Raw genomic sequence first — 22754 nt, forward strand, 5'->3', positions numbered from 1 at the left:
TGCATCCTTGCTTACCCTTAGGAGTGAGATATTAATTTTGATAACCCTCCTGTGGAAAATGGTAGCAGAATTTACAATGTTGTCCCTAGTTGCCTGCACTGATCCCCCTAAAAAAATACCTAGACCTTCGCCCCATCTTGAACACCCAGTCCCCACCCAGGCCGAACTCACCATGTTCAAGGTGTTTGCCGAAATGCGTGCTTGCCACGGGACAGTGAGAAAGTGATTCATATGTTAAAAGAGGTGTATTTTACTGTAATGATTCGATGCTGTGTGTGAACTAACAATCATGCTTCTGTTTCTTGTGCTTCTGGAGATATGGCCTTCAGGGGAACCCTCTGCACACTGGAGAAGTGCCTCCACCAGATAAGGAAGCAATCAAGGTGGAGCAAAGAGGACATGTTCCGAGAGGTGTTCCAATCCTCAGAGGTCAAAAAAAGAGAACACAGTCTAAATGTGGACTTTCTTTGAGGATGTATCAAATTCTTACTGCACCAAATGAGATTATGGGGCCCATTTTCTCCTCTATGTATGCATATTAATATGAATGCATATTCCATAAGCATATCACAGGGAAAATAAATACCCTTTATTTTCAGCATGGGTAGCTATTTAAGAATACTTTTGCTAATAAAAATATTTTAATATTTCTCTAGATAGTGGATATTAATTTTTTTAAGTCTAACAACAGTAAACTCTTCAGTCTTTAAATATACATGGTAAAAAACAATTCAGAAACTAAATGTTGAATCATCAGAGGCACTGAGAGAGCTTGAAGTGCTAAATTTCCATAGTTATTTCTTTAGGATATTGAAAGAATATGGTAGTGTTGAACTACTCAATCAAATAACTAGGCAAACAAATACAAAGTTGAACAATGTTCAGTTTAGGAGAACCCTGAAAGTGAACTGTTAATGTAGAAACTATTTGAAAAGAACATGCACTAACATTTAAATACATATTGTTTCATTTTAGATAGCAATGTCATAATTTGTCATGTGAGATGAAAACAACAGTGACAAGTTTTCTTCTGAAAAACGAGCTGTAGAGCTAATGAAATGCAAATTAGTTCTGTCTTCAGCAACTGATGGCACTACCAAAGCTTCCAGCTCAAGACAAAAGATTTATTCAGCTATTTACATACATTTTATCATTTCATTATGTGTTTATGACAACAATAGTAGCATTATATCAGCAACTGAAGGATGCTATTAGGTTTCAGCATTTTGATTTGCATTCTCACCATACATTAATAGCTCTATTATTTGAAAGATCTATGTAGCTCCTTAAGCTACAGGAAATTGCGGTCCATATAACAATTGTAATGTTACTAATGGAATATTTATCCTTTTATGTTTATGAAAAGTTGCATGGCAAAATGTGATTCTACCAGTTCCACCAAGTAGATTTGGTTAGAGGCTGTTTAAAGCCCCAATTACTACTGAACTGGAAATCTTATGCAAAGCTGCCAGCTCGTGGCTGGAAGAAGAACTGCAATATGGATCCAGCAAAGCTAGGTAAAGAGCAAAAACTCTCAGGTACAAGCACGCATAAAAGCAGCATAAAAAGCATGAATGTAACAAATGAAATAAACAGATGAAATGGCAGGAATATATATTTCTGTTATAAGTAATTAATTACACTTGGATATAAAATGAAGAATCAAACTGATGATGGGCATTTCATATACAATATTCTAGGCAGAAACTTGTATGAAACACCAAGAATTTTTAGGAACACCACAACGTTATCCCTGATTATTAAATATAACCACAAATCCAGACCCCAAACAAGTACTTAAATACAAACCTCAGATCCAGACAGAAAGGGATAGACTCATAGACTTTATGGCCAGAAGGAACCATCATGATCATCTAGTCAACCTCCTGCACATTGCACCTTGCTCACCTACTCCTGTAATAGACTCATAACCTCTGACTGTGTTACTGAAGTCATTAAATCATGATTTAAAGACTTCAGGTTATGGAGAATCCACCAATTACACTAGTTTAAAATTGCAAGTGACCCTTACCCCTTCCTGCAGAGGAAGGCGAACCCCCCCCCCCAGGGTCTCTGCTAATCTGACCTGAGGAAAATTCCTTCCTGACCCCAAATATAGTGATCAGTTAAGTCCTGAGCATGTGGGTAAGACTCAGCAGCCAGACACCTGGGAAAGAATTCTCTGTAGTGTGACAAAGCTCTGTCCTTGCCTCTGTGGGTCCTGCGTTTTCTGGCGGATTTTGCTAGCCTCAGAGGCTCACTGTGACCCTCCACATAACCCTTCTTTCTCTAGAGACAAGGGTCACAGTCTACTGAGCCATTTTCATCATAAGCCAGCGAGGGAGGTGAGGAGAAGTTATCCTTCCTTGCACAGTCTCTGTTGTCTCCTAGTCTCAGTGATTAATCAGGGGGCAAAGGTGCGGGGGGGAGTCCGGGCCCACCCTCTACTCCGGGCTCCAGCCCAGGGACCCTAATAGTATCAGGTAGGGTAGCTGACCTTTTAGAAACATGACATGTACAATTCCCTGGGCTACTTCCCCCACAGCAGCCCTCGCTTCCTCAGCCCCACTTCACCCTTACCTCGGGGCCTCCTCCCTTGTACCTAATATGGTGTGTACTACTCAGCCTCTCCAACAGCGCAACTTCCTCCCACAGCTCCTGACATGCACACCCACCTGACTGACTGGGAGGCTTTTAACTAGTTTCAGCCAGCCCCTGATTGGCTTCAGGTGTCCCAATCAACCGAGCATTCTCCCTGCCTTCTGGAAAGTTCTTAATTGGCCCCAGGTGTCTTAATTGACCTGGAGCAGCTGCCATTTCACTTAACCTGGTACCAGGGATTTGTTTAGCGTGGAGCTAATATATCTATCTCCCACTACTTTTCTATAGCCATCTGGCCTTGCCCCGTCACAGTAGTAACTCAGAGCCCTCCCCATCTAGTGTCCCATCTCTGGTCATTGGAGATATTTGCTGCTAGCAGTCGCAGATCAGCTACATGCCATTGTAGGCAGTCTTATGATAACATCCCCTCCATAAACTTACTGAGTTCAGTCTTGAAGCCAGTTAGGTTTTTTGCCCCTACTGCTCTCTTTGGAAGGCTGTCCCAGAACTTCACTCCTCTGATAGTTAGAAACATTCACCTAATTTCACCCCTAAACTTGTTGATGGCCAGTTTATATCCATTTGTTCTGTGTTAACATTGACACAACTTTAAATAACTCCTCGCCCTTCCTGGTATTTTTCCCTCTGATGTATTTATAGAAAGCAATCATATCTTCGCTCAGCCTTCTTTTGGTGAGGCTAAACAAGCCAAGCTCTTTGAGTCTCCTCTCATAAGGTAGGTTTTCCACTCCTCTGAAAATGCTAGTAGCCCTTCTCTGAACCTGTTCCAATTTGAATTAATCTTTCTTAAACATGGGAGACCAGAATTTCACTCTGTATTCCAGATGAGGTGTCACTAGTGCCTTGTATAATGATACTAACACTTCCCTGTCTCTACCAGAAATACCTCATTTGATGCATTTTAGGATCGCATTAGCCTTTTTCACAGCCACTTCACATTGGTGGCTCATAGTCATGCTGTGATCAACCAATAGACCCAGGTCTTCCTCCTCATACCTTCCAACTAATAAATCTCCAGCTTATAGAAAAAAATATTGTTGTTAGTCCATAAATACATGACCTTGCACTTTGCACTATTACATCTAATCCCATTTCTATTACTCCGGTTTTCAAGGTCATCCAGATCTTCCTGTATGATATTTTGGTCCTCGTCTGTATTGGCAATACCTCCCAACTTTGTGTCATCTGCAAATTTTATTAGCACACTCCCACTTTTTGTGCAATGGTCATTAATAAAAATGTTAAATAAGACTGGTCCCATAACCAATCCTGGAGGAACTTCACTAGTAATCTCCCTCCAGCCTGACGGTTCACCTTTCAGTATGACCCATTGAGGTCTCCCCTTTAACCATTTTCTTATCCTCTTTACATTTCTCATATTTGTTAAATACGAGAAGATGTGGATTAATAATTTCCCATGTGGAACTGTATCAAATGCCTTACTGAAATCCAGGTAGATTAGAGCTACTTTGTCTAAAAAATCAGTTATCTTCTCAAAGGAGGAGATAGTTTGGTCTGGCATGATCTACCTTTTGTAAAACCATGTTGCATTTTATCCTAGTTACTGTTTATCTCTATGTTCTTAACTGCTTTCTCTTTCAAAATTTGTTCCAAGACCTTGCATACAATTGAAGTCAAACTAACAGGCCTGTACTTTCCTGGGTCACTTTTATTCCCTTTCTTAAAAATAGGTATTATATTAGCAATTCTCCAGTCATAGATTATGACCCCTAAGTTTACAGACTCATTAAAAATCCTTGCTATTGGGCTTGCAATTTCATGTGCCACTTTCTTTAATATTCCTGGACAGAGATTATCCAGGCCCCACGATTTAGTCCCATTAAGCTGTTTGAGTTTGACTTTCATGTTGGATGTGGTAATTTCTATTTCCATATCCTTGTTATCATTAGCCACCGTGGCACTATGCCTAAACTCTTCATTAGCCTCATTAAAAACTGAGGCAAAGTATTTGTTTAGGAGTTGGGCCATACCTAGATTATCTTTAATCTCTGCTTCATATGGCAGTCTCACTTCTTGTTTCCTTGTTTTCTTTTTTTATTTATATAGCTATACAATCTTTTACTACTGGTTTTAATTCCCTTTGCAACTCCGATGAAGTGAGCTGTAGCTCACGAAAGCTTATACTCAAATAAATTGGTTAGTCTCTAAGGTGCCACAAGTACTCCTTTTCTTTTTTTAATTTTTTAAAGTTTACCTTTTTCAAATCAATGACTCTAGCTTCAGATCTATTTTTGTTTATCCATCCATTTAGTTTATTCCTAGTTTATTATTTAGTTTATTCCTAGCTTTGTGATGTTTGGCTTTTAGCTGGCAGTGGCTGAACATACAAAATGGCTGACTGCAGTACTGTCAAGTTCTGGGGTACAAGCAGGAATGTCAAATTCCGGGGCAACACCTGCTCCAGGATAATGTACATCCTGCAGCTTCCACATACAGTCATCATCACTGTCTCTTCCATTCCTTGGGTCACTTCCACTGCTTCCCCTGTATCTGTCATAGCCTTCCTGCCTGAACTCCTGCCAAGGAAAAACAAACCAATCAAACCAAACACCACATACTTTCTCCTCCAACAGAACTCATACTCAAACTTTGCTTGCTCCTGTTAGATCCTGACCTTGAGTAGAGGCACGGTAGGCCCTTCTGCCACCATCCCAGCCCCTTTCTGTGCTAACTGCAAAGGATTGAGCAAATGGTGGAAGGGGGTCAAAGAGTATCTGCAACAAAACTAGTTAAGTTAGTTAAGAGTAGGAAAATTCATATGAAGTAGATGTTTCTGCTCCAGAAGATGGAGTCGTAGGGTGGGATTCTCCACTGTTTTGTTCAGTCATATACATCTTGTGTAGAGCGAGTGCAAAAAATGCCACCAAAATCGGAATGGTGTTGTGCCCTCGCTGCACAGATATATACAGCTATGGAGAAGCAGGTCCAGAGATCATCTCCTGAATGGCACGGGTGGGGTGGATGGCTGTTTTGAGGAGTTGGCACCCTCAGGACTTGCACAAATACTCTTAGTGGGTTGCTTGCTAAGGAGAAGTGGGCCATAGTATGTTCTTCCTGAAGTACTTTGCTAGAATTCTTCAGAAACATCCTCAGTATCAGGATGGGACATTAACATTAATTTCCTTAAAAACTGAATTTCCCTATAGTGGTACTATTACAAGAAAAATCTTGTACCACATAAAGAGCCACTGGTATTTGTAAAGTTATGGCTCTTGTTCAATATATGTTTTTTGAATAAAAATCCTAGGATCTGCACGTGGCCAACAGATTGACAAAGTTAACCCATTGCATAAAGCCATTTTATATTTTTTTCCCTCTGGTGTTACTTGGGCTAAGGTGGGGAAAACCTCATGTCAATGAATTTTCTTCCTTACTACACACCAAAGCATTTGCTTGATTTATCCACACTTTCAATCCCAGTCTGCGATTTAGTGGTACATATCTGAGCCCAAGCCTAAATAACTTCTCTAAATGACTGCAGTCAGGGGACTAAACTCAAGGACCAAGACAAAAAATTAGGTGTGCTTTTACTTTGCTCTCTTACAAGGCAGAGGTTGTTTTTTTTCTGTCCAAATAGAGGGCTTTCTTCTTTATATTTTCCCAGCTCTTGTATTTTTTAAGGAAGGGTTTGACAGACACTAAGACTTCATTCCTGCTGTTATCTAAGAGAAGAGCTGTCAGCAAGCTGTAATTTCAGGCTTCTGCAAAGTATTCTATATGCACTGAACAGTGCAGAAGTGCAAATTTAAATACACATCAATGAAGCAATCCTCAGATGAAAACATGGAAAATATCATTTTCTTTGGATGGCAATGAGGTAGATCTACACGTCTCATAATTCCTGTAAAGTACATTTCTAGAGTTGTTTAGTATGCTGCTACTGGAGTTTCGATAGACACAGATTTCTGTAAGGTACCTTGCAGGAATCTGAAAACTTTGAGCTTCAGTGCCCTTAAACTGGCATTAGAACACTATTCTGCCAGTCAGACAAAGAAAGTCCACACAGACTCTCACTGAAAGATACTAATAGGGCTTCTAGAGACCTTCACAATAAATTAATCTAGCAGCAGTAGAGCTTGTCAGCTTGTCAGCAGAGCTTGTCAGCAGGAGAGCTTGACATTTAAAAAAAAAAGATTTTGTTCTGAATCAGAAAATTTTGATTCAGGACCATTAAAACATTTCATTTTGACAGTGTTGAAGTGTATTGTTTTGACTCTTGATTTCATTATTAAATATATATGTTACATATATACTCAGTATTAAATATATAGAAATTTAACATAAAATTAATATTTTAATATAATACACAAGTCTATATAAAATTAATTGAAACATCTGACATTTTCCTATTGAAAAATTGGTCAAAATCGACACATTCCCATGAAATACCTCAATTGCGATTATTTTTTGTATTTTTTGACAGAAAAATGTCCTGTCAAAAACATTTCAACTAGCTCTAAACAGCAGTTGGGACTGGCTAATTTGGTCTTGTGGGACTGCTTATATTATGCATGTGGGACTGCTGATATCATATGCATGCTCCTAGGCAGAATGTTTCATTTTTTATGTTTATGATTACAGCCCCATGATAACTATTGTGACTATGCAAATCTTATTTTTAGTTCTGCTTCAGATTTGTAAAATATTTTTAATTTACTTTTTTTTGCAGCTATTAGGACTGATATTTAAAAAAGAGAGTGCGGAAGAAGGAACCCAACTGGCTATCACCAAATCAGACAACTTTGCAGGTTTAGGAATCAGAAAGACTCCATGGAATGGAAAGTTAAAATGTAGGTAATATTGTAGGTGGAGCTTAGCGTGTAGGTGGAACTTAACTGTTGAGGCCTAACGGGTTCATGTCCAGCCTACCTTAAAGGCCCTTCTCCCCATATAATACCACAACAATTGTGCTCAACGGATATACTTGAGTTAACATTCCCCTGGTTTAAAAGGGAGGAGAGTGGCGGCAAGTCTTTTTCTGTGATGGGTGCTTAATTCTGGAGCTTCCCTCCCAGACCTACAACCTTCACCAGGGTGGGTTAATCCATAGGCATGATGCAAAATCCACTGTTTTTCTTAGGATTTCAATAAGAGGGTGGGTTGAAGATTAAGAATGGCTGGATGTGGGGACAATTATTTTATTGATATTTATTCTGGGCTAATATTTTTTCAGTTTGTATGGTCTGGGTTGGATAATTTGTTTGTATTTAGTATTTATTGTTGTGTGTTTTTATACAATTTAAATTTGGTCCAAGCACAGAGCTATGAAATGGAGGCTTTCCGCAAAAGGAAATAAATATATGCAGTGTATGACCTTCATGTGTTGCAGATAGTTTGCTAAAACATGACATCATGGGACACACTGAACCAGAGAAGATTTATGCCCAAGACAAAAATTTTGCCAGAGAAATGGCCTAGCAGATGGAATGGGATAACCCCACATGCTCATTAACAATATCTGGGATGCCTCTTTATGTGTGCCAAAATGAGTGACTTTGAATTAGCTTGTTTAGTCTTAAAAGAAACTTAGGACTGAGTGCTTATTGAAGTTTTTTCTCCTACTCACCATCCTGTGCCAGACCCTGAAAATGCTCATTAGAAGAGCACAGACAGGTATAAGGAATACATATATATAAGAACATAAGAATGGCCATACTGTGTCAGACCAATGGTCCATCTAGCCCAGTATCCTGTCTTCCGACAACCGCCCATGCCAGATGCTTTAGAGGGAATGAACAGAAGAAGGCAATTATCAAGTGATCCATCCCGTCATCCAGCTTCTGGAAGACAAATATCTTTCCCTTTGAAGATTATTTGTGCTATGTTTGGTGCCAGCCTACCTCTTCACTATCTGTATTCACTATCTATCATTTATTATTCCTTGTTCTTTCATTTTAAATGTTTAAGTCAGCCATTTAGAAATGACACTATGGACCAGACTGCAAATCCCTTATTCACACTAGTGAAAATTATTCACAAAAGTACTCCTATTGAAGTCAAGACGAAAACTTGTGGGGAGTGACGGGCTTACACAGTTTGGACTTTTGAGACTCACACTGCATGTATAGCACATAGTTAAGAGTCAAAGTGATCCATTTGACACAGCACACTGGCTGCAATTCATTCATTCAAACTATTCAAATACATTCAAATAAGTCAGCAGAGGTTTGTGAACTATTCACAATCAGAAAAAGAGAGTAGCATTTGTCAGAAAATTTATTAATCAGAATCAACGAGCTCTAGTTTGGTGATTGGGATTCCACAAAAGCCTTTAAAGTGAAAAATGGGAACCGCTAAAGAAAAAGGTTAGGAGAACATATGAATTTTTACAAACAACCTCTTCACTTCTCCATTATGAAGTAACTAATGAACTGTAAATAACATTTACAGGCCTTGATCCTTGTTTTATAATTTTAGGCCTCTTTAGATAGGTGATTCCAGATGCATTTTCCTGGGTATAAACCAATAAACTAGAATATACAGAAAACACCATGTGTTTCATGATACTGAAAACCAGAGTTTAGCGTATCAAATGAGGGTCTGCAGAATCTTACCATAACACTCCTTTCGTAATGATCATGCTCTTTTTCAAAATCTATCATGTAGCCATTTAGAGACCAAATAAAGGTCAGATCTAACGTAGTATCATAGGACGCAATACACTGCATGGTGGCATTCTCTCCAACTGTGACATCAACATTAGTTGGTGCTAAGGTAATCTTTGTAGCTTCTGTGAAGTTAAAAGAAAATGTGGAAAATTCTAATAAACAAGTGAATATACAGATGCAAATCTAGCTGTTTGATTATACATGAAAAGAACAAACTGATTTACATGTTATTTATGCAACTACATTTCAAAGGGGAACACTAATTAGAACAGAGGGGTGCTATACTAAGAAAAGTGACAACACCCTTACAACTGAAATGCCTTGCCTTTTGTTTGCTCATTCTCTGATAATACATATTTTAGCCTCTTGACCATGATGATTATAACCAGCTATGCTGAGTTATTTTTATTCACAGACTATTTCATGTGTAGAAGACAAATGATCCATTTTGCATGACCCATTGCGTATTTTTTTGTTCATCATAATCCTGGCTTTATTAAAAAATATATATCATTAAAGAATGGGGAGCTCTGCTCAATGCTCTCATTTCCATTACTCCACCCTAATTCTAATATGTCTATTGAGAAATAATGTTTAATTATGCATTTAATGCAAATAGCTATGATGAGAAGGGACAGAAAAGAATAGAAGAAAAGAATAAAAATATGTGTAATCAGAGCTTACTATAATCAAGAAAAGAAGAAGAGCAGGAGACTCCATGAAATCCCTCAGGGATCTTGTTATACAGATCTAATTTAGCTGACACATGCTTTGATACCAAAGAGCTTAGAGTTACAGAAGGGAATGGTATTCTAACCATGTGTGTGTACATTTGGTAGCTGATTTCATAACTGTTGCTGGATTTTGTTTTATATTGTAGAGTCTTCTATCACCTAGAACAGGGGTGGGCAAACCCTTTGGCCCGAGGGCCACATCTGGGTGGAGAAATTGCATGCAGGGCCATGAATATAGAGCTGGGGCAGAGGGCTGGGGTGCAGGAGGGAGTGCAGGGTGTGGGAGGGGGTGCAGTGTGCAGGAAGAGGCTCAGGGCAGGGGGTTGGGGTGTAGGAGGAGTGTGGTGTGTGGCAGGAGGCTCAGGGCAGGTGGGTGGGGGCTCAGGACAGGGAGTTGTGGTGCAGGACGGGTGCAGCAGCGGCTCAAGGCAGGGGTTGGGGTGCGGGCAACAGGAGGGGTTTGAGGTGTGGGCTCTGGCCTGGTGCCGTTTACCTTGAGCGGCTCCGGGGTGGCAGTGGGATTAAGGCAGGCTCCCTGCCTGACCTGGCCCCGCGCCGCTCCCAGAAATGGCCAGCATGTATAGCAGTGGCTCCTTGGAGTAGGGTGGGGCAGGCGGCTCTGCTGCGTGCTGCCCTCGCCTGTGGTACCACCCCTGTAGCTCCCGTTGGCCACGGTTCCCATTCCTGGACAATGGGAGCTGCGGTAGCAGTGCCTGCAGATTAGAGCAGCACACAGAGCCCTCTCTCCCCCACCCAGGAGCCGGAGGGACATGGGTGCCGGCCACTTCCGGGAGCGGCGCGGGGCCAGGGCAGGCAGGAAGCCTGCCTTAGCCCAGCTGAGCCACGGAGCTGGCAATTCCACGGGCTGGACTGAAAGCCCTGATGGGCCGGTTCTGGCCCATGGGCCGTAGTTTGCCTTCCCCTGACTGAGAGGTATTCTAGAGTATGTCTGCACTGCACTCTTCTTTCAGCGGCGGGTCGTCTACATACACATGTAGGCCCCTAGCACAAGTATAAATAACAGCATGGACCACGAGGCATGGCTTAGGCGAGTAAAGACATGCCTGAAGGGTGTGGAAAGGTACACAAGTACATACCCTGCACGGCGCTCTACTTGCCCAAGCTGTGCCTCCCATCTACAGTACTATTTTTAGCAGTGTGGTACCCTGCTGCCTCCCCGCTGGCTCTGCTGGAGCTTTCCACGACCACAGGAAAAGACTCCAGTAGCAGCGGAAGTCTCTGGCAGGGAGGAGGTAGTGGAGAAAGACTCCAGCAGCTTCCCCACCACTGTGAAAAACTCCAGCAGTGGGGAAAGACTCTGGCAGTGGGGAGGTGGCAGGCAAAGACTCAGGCTTTCCCTGCTGTCTGCCCCCTGCCAGAGTCTGTCCTCACCAGAGTGAAAATCTCTGGCAGTGCAGAGCGGCTGAAACCTTTCTGCACTGCCTCCCCACTGCCAGAGCCTTTCACTGACATGTGTAGTTACACCCATCGTGTAGACACAGTGCTAGAGGAAATTCTCATGTATCCACGACAGAAACCAAGTTCTGAAATCTGCCATCTAGCCTTTCACTGTTTCTGTTGGTTAAAGTTGCAATGCAAATGACATGCTCAGACATTAGTTTTCCCTCCTTAGATGAACTAAGTCAGAGTCCTCAGCTACAAAAAGAAATGGTTTATGTTTAGTTTATAAACACATATGGTTTAAATGTTTAACTGGTGGAGATTTTTTAAGTCAATTATTTTTTTATGATTCTAAAATGTATAGTATAATGTTAAAGGGGTTGAATATTTATTTACAAATGTTTCCAGAAAACTAAGAATGATGAATGTAGTGATTAAAAAACAAAGCTGCAAAATACAAAGGAAAATAAATAATCATACTAGTTAAACAGACCTCGTGATTCAAAATAAATTCTTTACAATGTTTGAAACATCATTACACATGGTCCAGGGAAATAGTTACAAAAAATGCAGTCATATGTCCTCATGGATTCACACTCATGTTGCTAAGTTTATTTTGTGGCAGCATGCTGTTGAGCAAGACTGCCACATTCTGGCTGCAGGAAATGCTTTCTTTTCAAATACATTTAATACATAGGTGGTTTTCCAGAGGCCTGGCAGACAGAAGTGCTCATGAAGTGAACACTATGAACACTATCTCAGAAACACTATCTTCCCTTCCTCCTCCCTTCAGTTATCTGACAGGGCTGTAAAAGGTGTGATTAAGTATATCAGCATCTGATACCAGTACTGCAAAGTGTTACAGTGGCATGTTTATTTGGATGAATGATCCCACATTGCAAATTCAAATAAATGACTTATTTAATTGCACTGCTCACGATCCCGTGCTCTGAAAAAGAAACTGAGAGGAGCCAAGGAGGGGCAGGCAGGAGGATGCATGGACCCATCTCTCTGTGTGTTGGCCTGCAGTGTTGGGCTACTGCATGAGGGAGAGATATCAGCACCATCTGAATGAATGGATCAGATTATTGACCCTCCGGCGGAAGGAACAGCACTGGTGGAAGAACTGAGACACTTCCTTTCCTTTGCTCCTCCTGGAGTGGCGCAGTTGCATGCTTCCCCTATTTAGGCTGTTGCTTAAAAGCCATAATCTATCTCTTAATGGGCAATTCAGTTCCATTCAGTTGGAAAGAAATAACATAAAATGGCTTGAGGGGAAAGTCTTAAAGGGAAATCTTATAAAGCAAAGCTTTATCATTTTAAATTGAAGCATGTTATGTGAAATGAACTAACAAAAATGGAGTTTTACCTGTGATTTCCAGAGTACCAGTACTGTTAGCTTTTCCTTGGTTATTTTCTGCAAAACATGTGTAGCTGCCTTGATCCAGCTTAGTGATATTAACAATTTCCAAGCTACCATCATCCCAAATAGATATCCTATTGAAAGCATGAAAAACGTACCACAAGTTAAAATAGTTATTTGCATCAGAAAGAACAAAGTTTTTCCAGTGGAAATCCCTAAATAAGTCAAAACAAAGGTCATAAGGGTCTCTCAATGGCTGACGTCTAACTATTGCTTTTATATATGCTCCAGTACCCCACCATGATTTAAACAGAGTTTAGTATGGTTAATGGGATCTGGAATAAAGCATACGATTTACATTTGAGGGGATTATTTTCACTTATTTACGTTCTCTCAAATATTTTTTCTTTTAGTTTTGCAATTTTAATACTCAAATAAGTGCAAGACTAATTAGAGCGACTAAAACTAGGTGCTAAGGAAGGTATTCCAGTCAACATTAATGATATTTTGACTTATCACCTCCCTGCAATTTCACTTCCAGGTTTATTTTGAGCTGAGACTTCCAAAAGTACAAACTGTATAGACAAATGCTCATTATGGATTGGGATGAGACATCCAGACTAAATTTCACTGAGGATATGAGTTAGGATTTGAACTTGCATCACCTGTGGTGAACCAATAGTGCACAAATCCAAGAAATCTCTGACATATTCCTTCAAAGCCCCTCACCTAAAAATCCCCTTTTTAAAAACAATATACCACTAATTATAGTCTCTCTCAAAGTAATATCATATTTTAACATCTAGATAAAATAATTAGAATTAGTTTGTAAATAAATTATTAAATAAATCTATGCTGTAGAAACCACCACAAGGCCTCAGTCGGGGATCGGGGGCCCCACTGTGCCAGGCATTGAACAAGGGAGTGAAACAAAGGGAGTTTGGAACAGAGAGCTCACAATCGGACAGAAGAATAAATAAACAAATGGGGTTGGGTGGGAGCAGTTAGAGATTGGTATATTTACATAAATCAGGAGCCACAGGCAGTCACCAGCCTAACCACTTCCAGGTGGCAGTGATTCATAAGCATCATGGCAGAGGTAGATTTTAAAGAGGGATTTAAGACAGGATAATTCAATGTAATCATTGATTGCTAAGGAGCACTGGCAGCTTGCCTCCTGTGAAGATGAATTCTATTTCAGAAGACAAAATGTTCCCCTCACAGATATGGAAACCCATTTTTGAGCTTCTGTACAGCTCCTAGAAGCTTGAACGAACCATGTCTTTCTACTGATGGTATGTGGCAGAGCAGCTCAGATCATGTCAAGTGGACTCCACTAAATCTACTCAAGGAACTTGTTGAGGATCTGCCCCATGTATAGAATGGGACACTACTGGTATGTCTACACTGCAATAAAATACACGCTGCTGGCTTATGTCAGCTGACTCAGGCTCACGGGGCTTGGACTGCAGGGCTATAAAATTGCAGTGTAGATATCTAGTTCCAGGAAGGTCCCAGAGTTCAGGCTCCAGCCAGCACCCAGATGTCTACATTGCAATTTTATAGCCTGAGCCCTGAGAGCCTGAGTCAGCTGCCATGGGCCAGCTACTAGTGTTTTACTGCAGTGTAGACATTTCCTACAAGGTTGATGGGCAGCAAGTGTTGGCATAATGACATCTATTTAATGGAGAACAATATCCCTTGGGAAAAACCTAATATTTAAATAAAATTATTGGTTTTTCCACCAACAGAGATGAAATAGCAATGGAGGACAAACAAGAGCTATTATTTTTGATTCTGGTGGAATTTACTAACAGCTCCTCAAAACTGATTCCTTATGCACATTCTGATTTAACTCTTTTTTGCGATATGAAATAAGGCTAATGAATACTTTCAGTATTCCTTAAAATGTTATATATAAATTCATGGACATCCCTTGCTAATTTAACATTAATTATCTTCTATCCATGGGGTAGATTCCTACTTGCTGTGGGGGTAACAGTCATGAATCATCCTCAGATTTTTACGCTTTGCAAATTAAAAATTTCTAAACTTTCTAAATGCTGTGTTTTAAACAGTTATAAGTTAGTGTTGAAAACTAAGCACCCCCTTTTAGGCTAACTCTGACATTTTAAATTAGTTTTTTGAGGGAGTTTATCTGCAGCCAGGGAAATTCTCTGAGTATTGGGTTTAAAGCTTTGAAAATCTCATTTAATATAGCATTTAAAAGGTGACTTCTATAGTGCATGGGATGTTTATAAATAGTCCACCTTTACATCGGCTAAGCTACTACATTGATTTGTTTTGGCAAAGGATGAGCTTAGATAGGCTAGGCAGCTATGACAAAAAGAAGAAACTGAAAAACATAGTGGCGTATATATTTAAATGAAATAAATTGGAGAAACATTACATTAAGCATTAAATCAATTTTAATTATACCTTGTGTAAGTAAAGATTTCTGAAAATAAAACCCTATATATGTTTGCCAATACATCTGTATGCTATATCAAATTAAGAATACAGGAAACCTTTGTAAATTACCATGAAACTATTAACATATAATTGGCATGCACCAGCAATATTGCCTCTGCTATTTCACGGCATAGGAACTATGCATCTGAATCATATACCACACTATAGTGAACCATAGTGGCAGTATAATCAGCATAGGGAACTTATAGTTAACTTGATTTTAAAACCTGAGAGTGTAAGAGGCCCTGAGTCCAGATTTACTGCTCCTGAGTGTACTGAAGAGTGGGGAGAAGGAAGGGCCATTGTGCATCTGCAGAGGATATACACTCAGAGTACATAAGCACATAAGAATGGCCATACTGGATCAGACCAATGGTCCATCTAGCTCAATATCCTGTCTTCCAACAGTGGCCAGTACCACATGCTTCAGACGGAATGAACAGAACAGGGCAATTATTGTGTGATCCATCCCCTGTTGTCCAGTCCCAGCTTCTGGCAGTCAGAGCTTTAGGGACACCCAAACCATGGGGTTGTGTACCTGACCATACTGGCTAATAGCCATTGATGGACTGGGGGGAGGGATAGCTCAGTGGTTTGAGCATTGGCCTGCTAAACCGAGGGTTGTGAGCTCAGTCCTTGACGGGGCCATTTAGGGATCTGCGGCAAAAACTGGGGATTGGTCCTGCTTTGAGGAGGGGGTTGGACTAGATGATCTCCTGAGGTCCCTTCCAACCCTGATATTCTATGATTCTATGACCTATCCTCCATGAATTTATCTAATTCTGTTTTGAACCCAGTTATCCCTTTGGCTTTCACAACATCCCCAGGCAACAAGTTCCACAGGTTCACTGTGTGTTGTGTGAAGAAGTACTTCCTTATGTTTATTTTAAACCTGCCACCTATTAATTTCGTTGAGTGATCTCCTAGTTCTTGTGTTATATGAATAGGAAAATAACACTTCCTTACTCATTTTTCTCCATACCATTACGATTTTAGACCTCTATCCTATCCTCCCTTAGTTGTCTTTTTTTCTAAGATGAACAGTCCTACTCTTTTTAATCTTTCCCTGCAGCAGGGAAAGGCTCAAGCTGTGGGAAGTTGACGGACCTTTTCCTAGACTCCACTAGTGTGGAAAGGCTCTGGCAGGGAGAGGCAGTGAGGAAACACTAGCGCCTTTTCCAACTGCCTCCCCGCACCAGAGTCTTTCACTGTGGCATGTAGCTTCACACCACAGTGTAGCTACTAACCACAGTATGGGTGCAGCCTGCTTTTACTGAGGAGTCTAGCTATACATACCCTACATGCTGCTACCAGTGGTAGGCAGTGTACCCTCAGAGAACTCCAGTTACTGGTAAGTAACTTTTCTTTCTCCTTCATGAATTGCCTCTGCCTTTCAACACTGGAGAAGAATAGCAAGCAGGAACATCATAAAAATGGGAGAAGTGAAAGTTAAATAAAGATTAAAGCACTGCCAAACCCAGACCCAAAATTTCATGGCTAATGCTCAGTCAATGTACTAGCTGAACTGCAAGTTTACATGGAAGATTTATATGAGAGTTAATGTTTTGAATTTTTCATTAAGAATGAAGAATAAAAATAAATAATTTAATTAAGAATAGTTCTTTGCTTCAATTTTGCTTCAAGAATTCACTAATCAATAAAAATCTATCGTAAAATTTGCACTCTAACTAAATTTCTATTTCAGCTGAATATATAGGTATCATAAAACTATTCTAAGACCAATCATGCTCTCTAGAATCAATACTGACCTGCTCCCATTTACGAGCAGTTCTGTTCCTTTGCTCCATGAGAATTTTGGTTTAGGAGCAGCTTTAGGCTTGCATTCAATTATTACACGGCCTCCATTAGCAGCCAAGATCTTCTTCTTCATTGGGTTCAGTTCAAAATTAGGAGGTGAAGCTGAAGAGAAAAAGCAACATATGGACACTGTTGTCATATCTTTTGACAAGGTATGTAATACTGTTTGTTTGAGGACATTAAAGATAATCTGGGTGTATTGAAGCATACATATCTATAATTAAGAAAGGGGATAAGAATGATCCAGGCAATTACAGACCTGTTAGTCTGACCTCAGTATTGTGCAAGACTTTAGAAGAACTTGTGAAGGAAAAAATAGTTACATTCATGAAGGTAAATGGTAAAGGGGATGTAATGCAACATGGGTTTACCAAAGGTAAGATCATGCCAGACTAATTTGATTTCCTTCTTGGAGAAAATAACTGATTTTTGAATATTTGGACTGAAGGAAAGCATTTGACACGGTAACACATGGGAAATTATCAGTTAAATTAGGGATTACAAGGTAGACAAGGAACTGGCTAAAGGGGTGAAGGCAACAGGTTGTGCTGAAAAATAAATTATCAAACTGGAAGGAGGTTACTAGTGGAGTTCCTCAAAGATCGGTCTTGGGACCAATCTTATTTCATATTTTTATTAATGACCTAGCACAAAATGTAAGAGTGGGCTAATAAAATGTGCTGATGACACAAAGGTGGTAGGCATCATCAACACAGAAGAGGATCAGAATATTATACAGAAAGATCTGGATGACCTTGAAGACTGGCATGACAGAAATGGGATAAAATTCAACAATATATAGTGCAAGGTCAAGCACTTAGGGTCTAATAATAAGAATTTTTACTACAAACTGGAGGCTCACTGTTGGAAGTGACAGAGAAGGAGAGAGACCTGGGCATGGTGGGTCAATAACAGGATGACTATAAGCCACCAGTGTGATGTGGTTGTGAAAAAGGCAAATGCAATCCTAGGATGTATTATGTGAGGCATTTCTAGTAGAAATAGAGAACTATCAAGGCCTTTGTACAAGGCAATGGTAAGACCTCATTTGGAATACTGTGTACAATTCTGATCACTCATGTTCAAGAAAGATTAATTTAAACTGGAACTGGTTTAGAACTGGAAACTGTGCAGAGAAGAGAAACTAGGATGATCAGGAGGGCCTATCTTATGAGAGGAGACCAGAAGAGCTTGGCTTGTTTTGTCTAGAAAGAAGGCTGAGAGGGGAGATGATTGCTCTCTATAAATACATTAGGGGTAAAAATACCAGGGCGGGTGAAGAGCTATTTAAGCTAAAGGGCAATGTTGGCATAAGAACAAATGGAGATAAACTGGCCATGAACAATTTCAGGCTGGAAATAAGAAGAAGGTTTCTAACCATCAGAAGAACTAGGGGAATGGATGAGATTCTAGAACAGCCTCCCAATAGTAATTGTGGAGGGCAAGCACTCTAATTAGCTTTAAGAGAGAGCCTGACACATTTATGAGTGCGACTGTATGATGGGGTGCCCACCCCACACAAGGCAGAGCAAGTTAAATGAGGTCAATTAACCTTGTAGGCCACACCTGGAGGAAAGCCAGGGACTTACAAGGCCTAATGAAAGATGAAGTTCAGCTAGGCAGGAGCAGGTTGGGCCTGTATAAAGGGATGAAGCTGGGGACAGGAAAAGGCTGAGGGAGAAGCAGTTTGCAGTCACTCCCTCTGAGAAGGGGATTTGTTTAGGGCTAGAGAGTCTAGCAAGAAGTCAAAGAGGGGAAGTAGTCTACAGTTACTCCCTGGAAGGAGGGAATGTTGGCCATTAAACCCAGGGGTGGAGGCAGAAGATAGAGAAGGGAAGTGGGGAGACTAGTGGGAAGGCTCGGGTTCCCCTACCAGCCACTGAGAAAGTGGCCTTGGACTGGAAGGCTGCCTGGAATGGCATGTGGATATCTGATCCAGTGGTATTTGAGATCCCAAAAAGGGAGGACCATATAGTGACCTGTTCAGAGGGCTGTCATGAAGAGGGAGCACTGCGAATCCTGGAGAGTGAGGGGGGATATGCTGTGAGCAACCATGGAAAGGGAGGTGTCAGAAGGTAATTCCCAGACATGGCCACAATGAGGGGTCCCAATGGGGAGCGAACTCTTATAGAGGGTAGGGCTCACTTCAAGTTTCTGACATGTTCCCAAGAGCTCAGGCTTCAGGGTTTCAGATGGCCATCAGCAGGGGTCAGGAAGGAATTTCCCTCTCCCCCAGTGTATTCTGGGTTTGTTTTGTTTTTTTTTTATCTCCTTCTTATAAAGCATCAGGGATGGCCATGGCTGGACATGGGACACTCGATGGGCAGCTCCAGGGCTCCGAGGGCACCAAGCATTCTCTCTCAGGAGCCTGGATGGCTTGGTCTTGCTCACAACCTCAGGGTCTAACTGATCACCATATGTGGGGTCAGGAAGGAATTTCCCCCATCTCAGATTACCTGTGATTTTGAGGGATTTTTGCCTTCTTCTGTGAGTGGGTGCAGGTCACTAGCAGGATTATCTGGTTATATCTCACTTAATCATTTCCCTGCCACTGCAGGGACCTCAGACACTGGTGTACCTTAGTGGCAGATACAGCCCACAGAAGACTAGACAGTTAACGCTTTGGTCTAATTTAGGTGTTGGGTTTAGTGTGCGGGTGCTGGGTGGTGTTGTGGCCTGTGATATACAGGAGGACAGCCTAGATTATCTGATTGTCCCTTCTGCCCTTAAAATCAATGACTCTATGAAGAACTAAGGAATTGGGCTCCACAATTTCCACTATGCAGGTGAGCATAGATGCAGAAATTTGGCTCTGCAACAGTGGAAGGTCTGACAAATTGGCTGCATTAATAACATATTCATATGTTGTGTCTTTCCTGAAAATCTTAGCTGATTTCTCAAATTACATCTGAGCTTGGTCCAACTGTATTATGGGTCTGCTCTACAGCCTACGCTGAAACCAATGGAAAGACTTTCATGGACCTCAGTGGGCTTTGGACCAGACATAATTAAGAGTCTGATAACAGCACTTTTAAAAATTCAGCTTCCTCAAAGGTCACAAGAATTTTAAAAATAATTTAAAATTTTTTTTCTGTTCTCGGTTGTTTTTAAACAGCCCTAAAGGAAACAGTAGACAATTCCTCAGCTTTGCAGTTTCTGTTGTTTTCTGTTTGGCCACTTGCTCAGACAAATTCTTCTCAGATGTGCAAAAGCAGCCGTATGATTTTAGCGAGAGCCACTCAGACATAATGGGGTCAGACGTTGGCCCGTTGAGTTTTTCTCTATTTGTAACTGATCATAAGACAACACATCTCTCTTTTGTTGACTTCTCTGTCTGTGCAACAACATGGTTTATGATGCCACCAAAGACGTGCACAGCTCAGGGAAATAAGTCTGTTAATTTTGCAGCTGTACAGGCAAAATGATCAAACATTGGTTTAGTTCACAACTTATCAATACAGCCATCTCAAAATAAGCAAACAGATATTTAACCCTCTCATTCATCCATGCGTGTTTCTGGGTGATCTGGGTCTGGAGTGGGTAGCTGGTAATGGAGTGACAGCTGGTAAAGAGATGAGGAGACTTACTGGAAGTGTTGTGAAGTGAGTAGTGAAGGATAATTTGTTCCTGAGCAGTGAAGTGAGGAACTCAAGACTGGTGGCAGGAGTGATGAGGAGCTGGAGGAAGGGAGGGGAACCAAAGGCTTGGGTGGGTTGAGAAGTTACAGGGCAGAACTGGTCATGCACCATGGGAGCTCTAGCTGTGGGAGAGAGGCAGGCAGATGAGAAGGTAAAACTTCGGGGGCTGGGAGGTGGAGAAGCAGACATGGGCTGGAGGCAGATGTGAGATGAGAAGATCACAAGCCAACTGGGCTCAGGAAATCCCTGAGAGAGCCACATAAGCTTGCCAGGGCATTGACCAATATAAATATGTCAATGGGGGTCATCCACTGTGGTTGAACATTGGACCTCTGGATCTAACAATCTGAGTTTCTACTGCTTGAGCTATAGAACAACATCAATTATCTTGGCGGCAGTAACAGGCTGAAACCTCTAAAAGTGGTCTAGCCACTAGACTGGGGTAAAGAGGATGGGTTACAGCATCAGCTCCTGAAAGGCTGTGGGAGGGCAAGAAGCGGGTAGGAGGAGCATCAGCAGTCAATTAGAAGTTGCGTGTTGATTGGCAGAGCAGGTTCTGGAGAAAGCAGGGGGTGCCCAATCGAGTAGGTAAGATAAGCAATGGCAGAAGCCACTCCTCAACCAGCTCTGGGTGGTCCATAAGCACTGCAAACCCTTGATATGAGACCTGTCCAAGTTTGCAGCTACAGTGGAAAGTCAACACGAGGAGGTGAAAATCCAGAAGACATTTCTTACAAAGTAATGACAAGATTAAAGGTGGTAAAATTTGGTTTCTCAGCCTCTTCGTAGTACCCCGTTAGAGATTTTAAATATTTCCAGTGTTAAAACATCATCTCAGCTATATTCAATAAGAACAGGGCAATACAGTTATTAAATTTATTATTACAGAATAAGCAATGTGGTGCCATGACTCTGTATTTTACATAAAAATCAGTGCTTGTAAACATAGAAATCTGACTACCATTTTGTCCAGATTTGAAAGTATTTTACAAGTCGAAACAAAAACAGAATATCTCACTGACCCACAACCTTCAGCTCAGCATTTGCGTATATAATTCCATGTATATTTTCTGCTATACATTGATACATGCCGGCATCCTTGACAGTCAGGCCTTGTATTCTTAATTCACCTCTCCGGAACTAAAAAAAAAATCCAGAACAATAAGAATATCACTTTCACTACACATTCACTAAGATTTCTGTCCTTCCATGCTCCTTTAATTTTCTTATTTGGTGTTAGTGCCTGAGGTGAGTCTTTCACATTCCTTTAAAGCACTGAAGACCCTCTATTTTTCCCTACTTTACATTCCAGGCTTCATGGCACTATGTAGCAGCCACCATCTTTTTGAATGAAAAGATTCCATGCTGGCTCTCTACTTGACTGGAAGGATCATGGCTGAGCAATTGCATACATCAGTGCGAGACGCCTCTATAACAATCCTAATACTGCAGATCCAGTGTTAAGATTGCTGGAGAGCCAGGAACCAAATCTGTTTTTTCCACATGCTTAACACATAGCACATCCACTAAGCCAATAGCCCACACCAACGCGCTTTACTTCAACAAATTGCAAGATAACATCTACTGTATATTGTAGCACCTTGTTTTACAATAATATTAGTATTTGCATTGTTAAGGCTCACTCTACAACCTATTGAAGTCAATGGGATTCTTCTAAAGGACTTCAGTGCGGATTTATGTGGGCCTCTTTGAGTGTCTTGCTTCTACTAACCAGTAACATGGTAAATATGATTAAGTAGCTGATATAGCTTGGGAAAAATAAAACCCCAAACAGAAACACAGCAAGACCTTTTGTGAACGACAGTAGATAACCATTTAAAAAAAAGATAATAAACTACGCTCTTGCGGAAAATTGGCTGAGCAGCTTTAGACCTAGCATAAGGGTCAATTGTAGTATCTGGGAGAGTTGAAAATTAAAGAAATATTTTTGATTAATAAAAACCAGTACAATCAGCTTTTCTAAAGGGAATTCTCTCTTTGTCTCAACCAAGGGAAATATTTAGTGTAAAAAATAGAAAACCTGTTTGATTTAGAAACAGAAAATGTTCTCATGGAA

General features: G+C 40.9%; 1 protein-coding gene across 7 annotated transcripts in view; it reads right to left on the minus strand.

The window, feature by feature from the left end:
- CNTN1 (contactin 1) overlaps positions 1 to 22754 on the minus strand; it is a 421087-nt gene that overhangs the window by 101741 nt on the left and 296592 nt on the right. For all 7 annotated transcript variants that reach the window (XM_037888163.2, XM_043549235.1, XM_043549232.1 and 4 more), the window contains 4 exons: positions 21700 to 21817; positions 16991 to 17141; positions 12756 to 12883; positions 9198 to 9373 (listed from right to left, as the gene is read on the minus strand). In XM_037888163.2, coding sequence (XP_037744091.1) covers positions 9198 to 9373; positions 12756 to 12883; positions 16991 to 17141; positions 21700 to 21817 — 573 coding nt within the window. The remainder of the gene's footprint in view (positions 1 to 9197; positions 9374 to 12755; positions 12884 to 16990; positions 17142 to 21699; positions 21818 to 22754) is intronic.

The sequence above is a fragment of the Chelonia mydas genome, chromosome 1, assembly GCF_015237465.2.
Source record: "Chelonia mydas isolate rCheMyd1 chromosome 1, rCheMyd1.pri.v2, whole genome shotgun sequence".
NCBI lineage: Eukaryota > Metazoa > Chordata > Testudines > Cheloniidae > Chelonia > Chelonia mydas.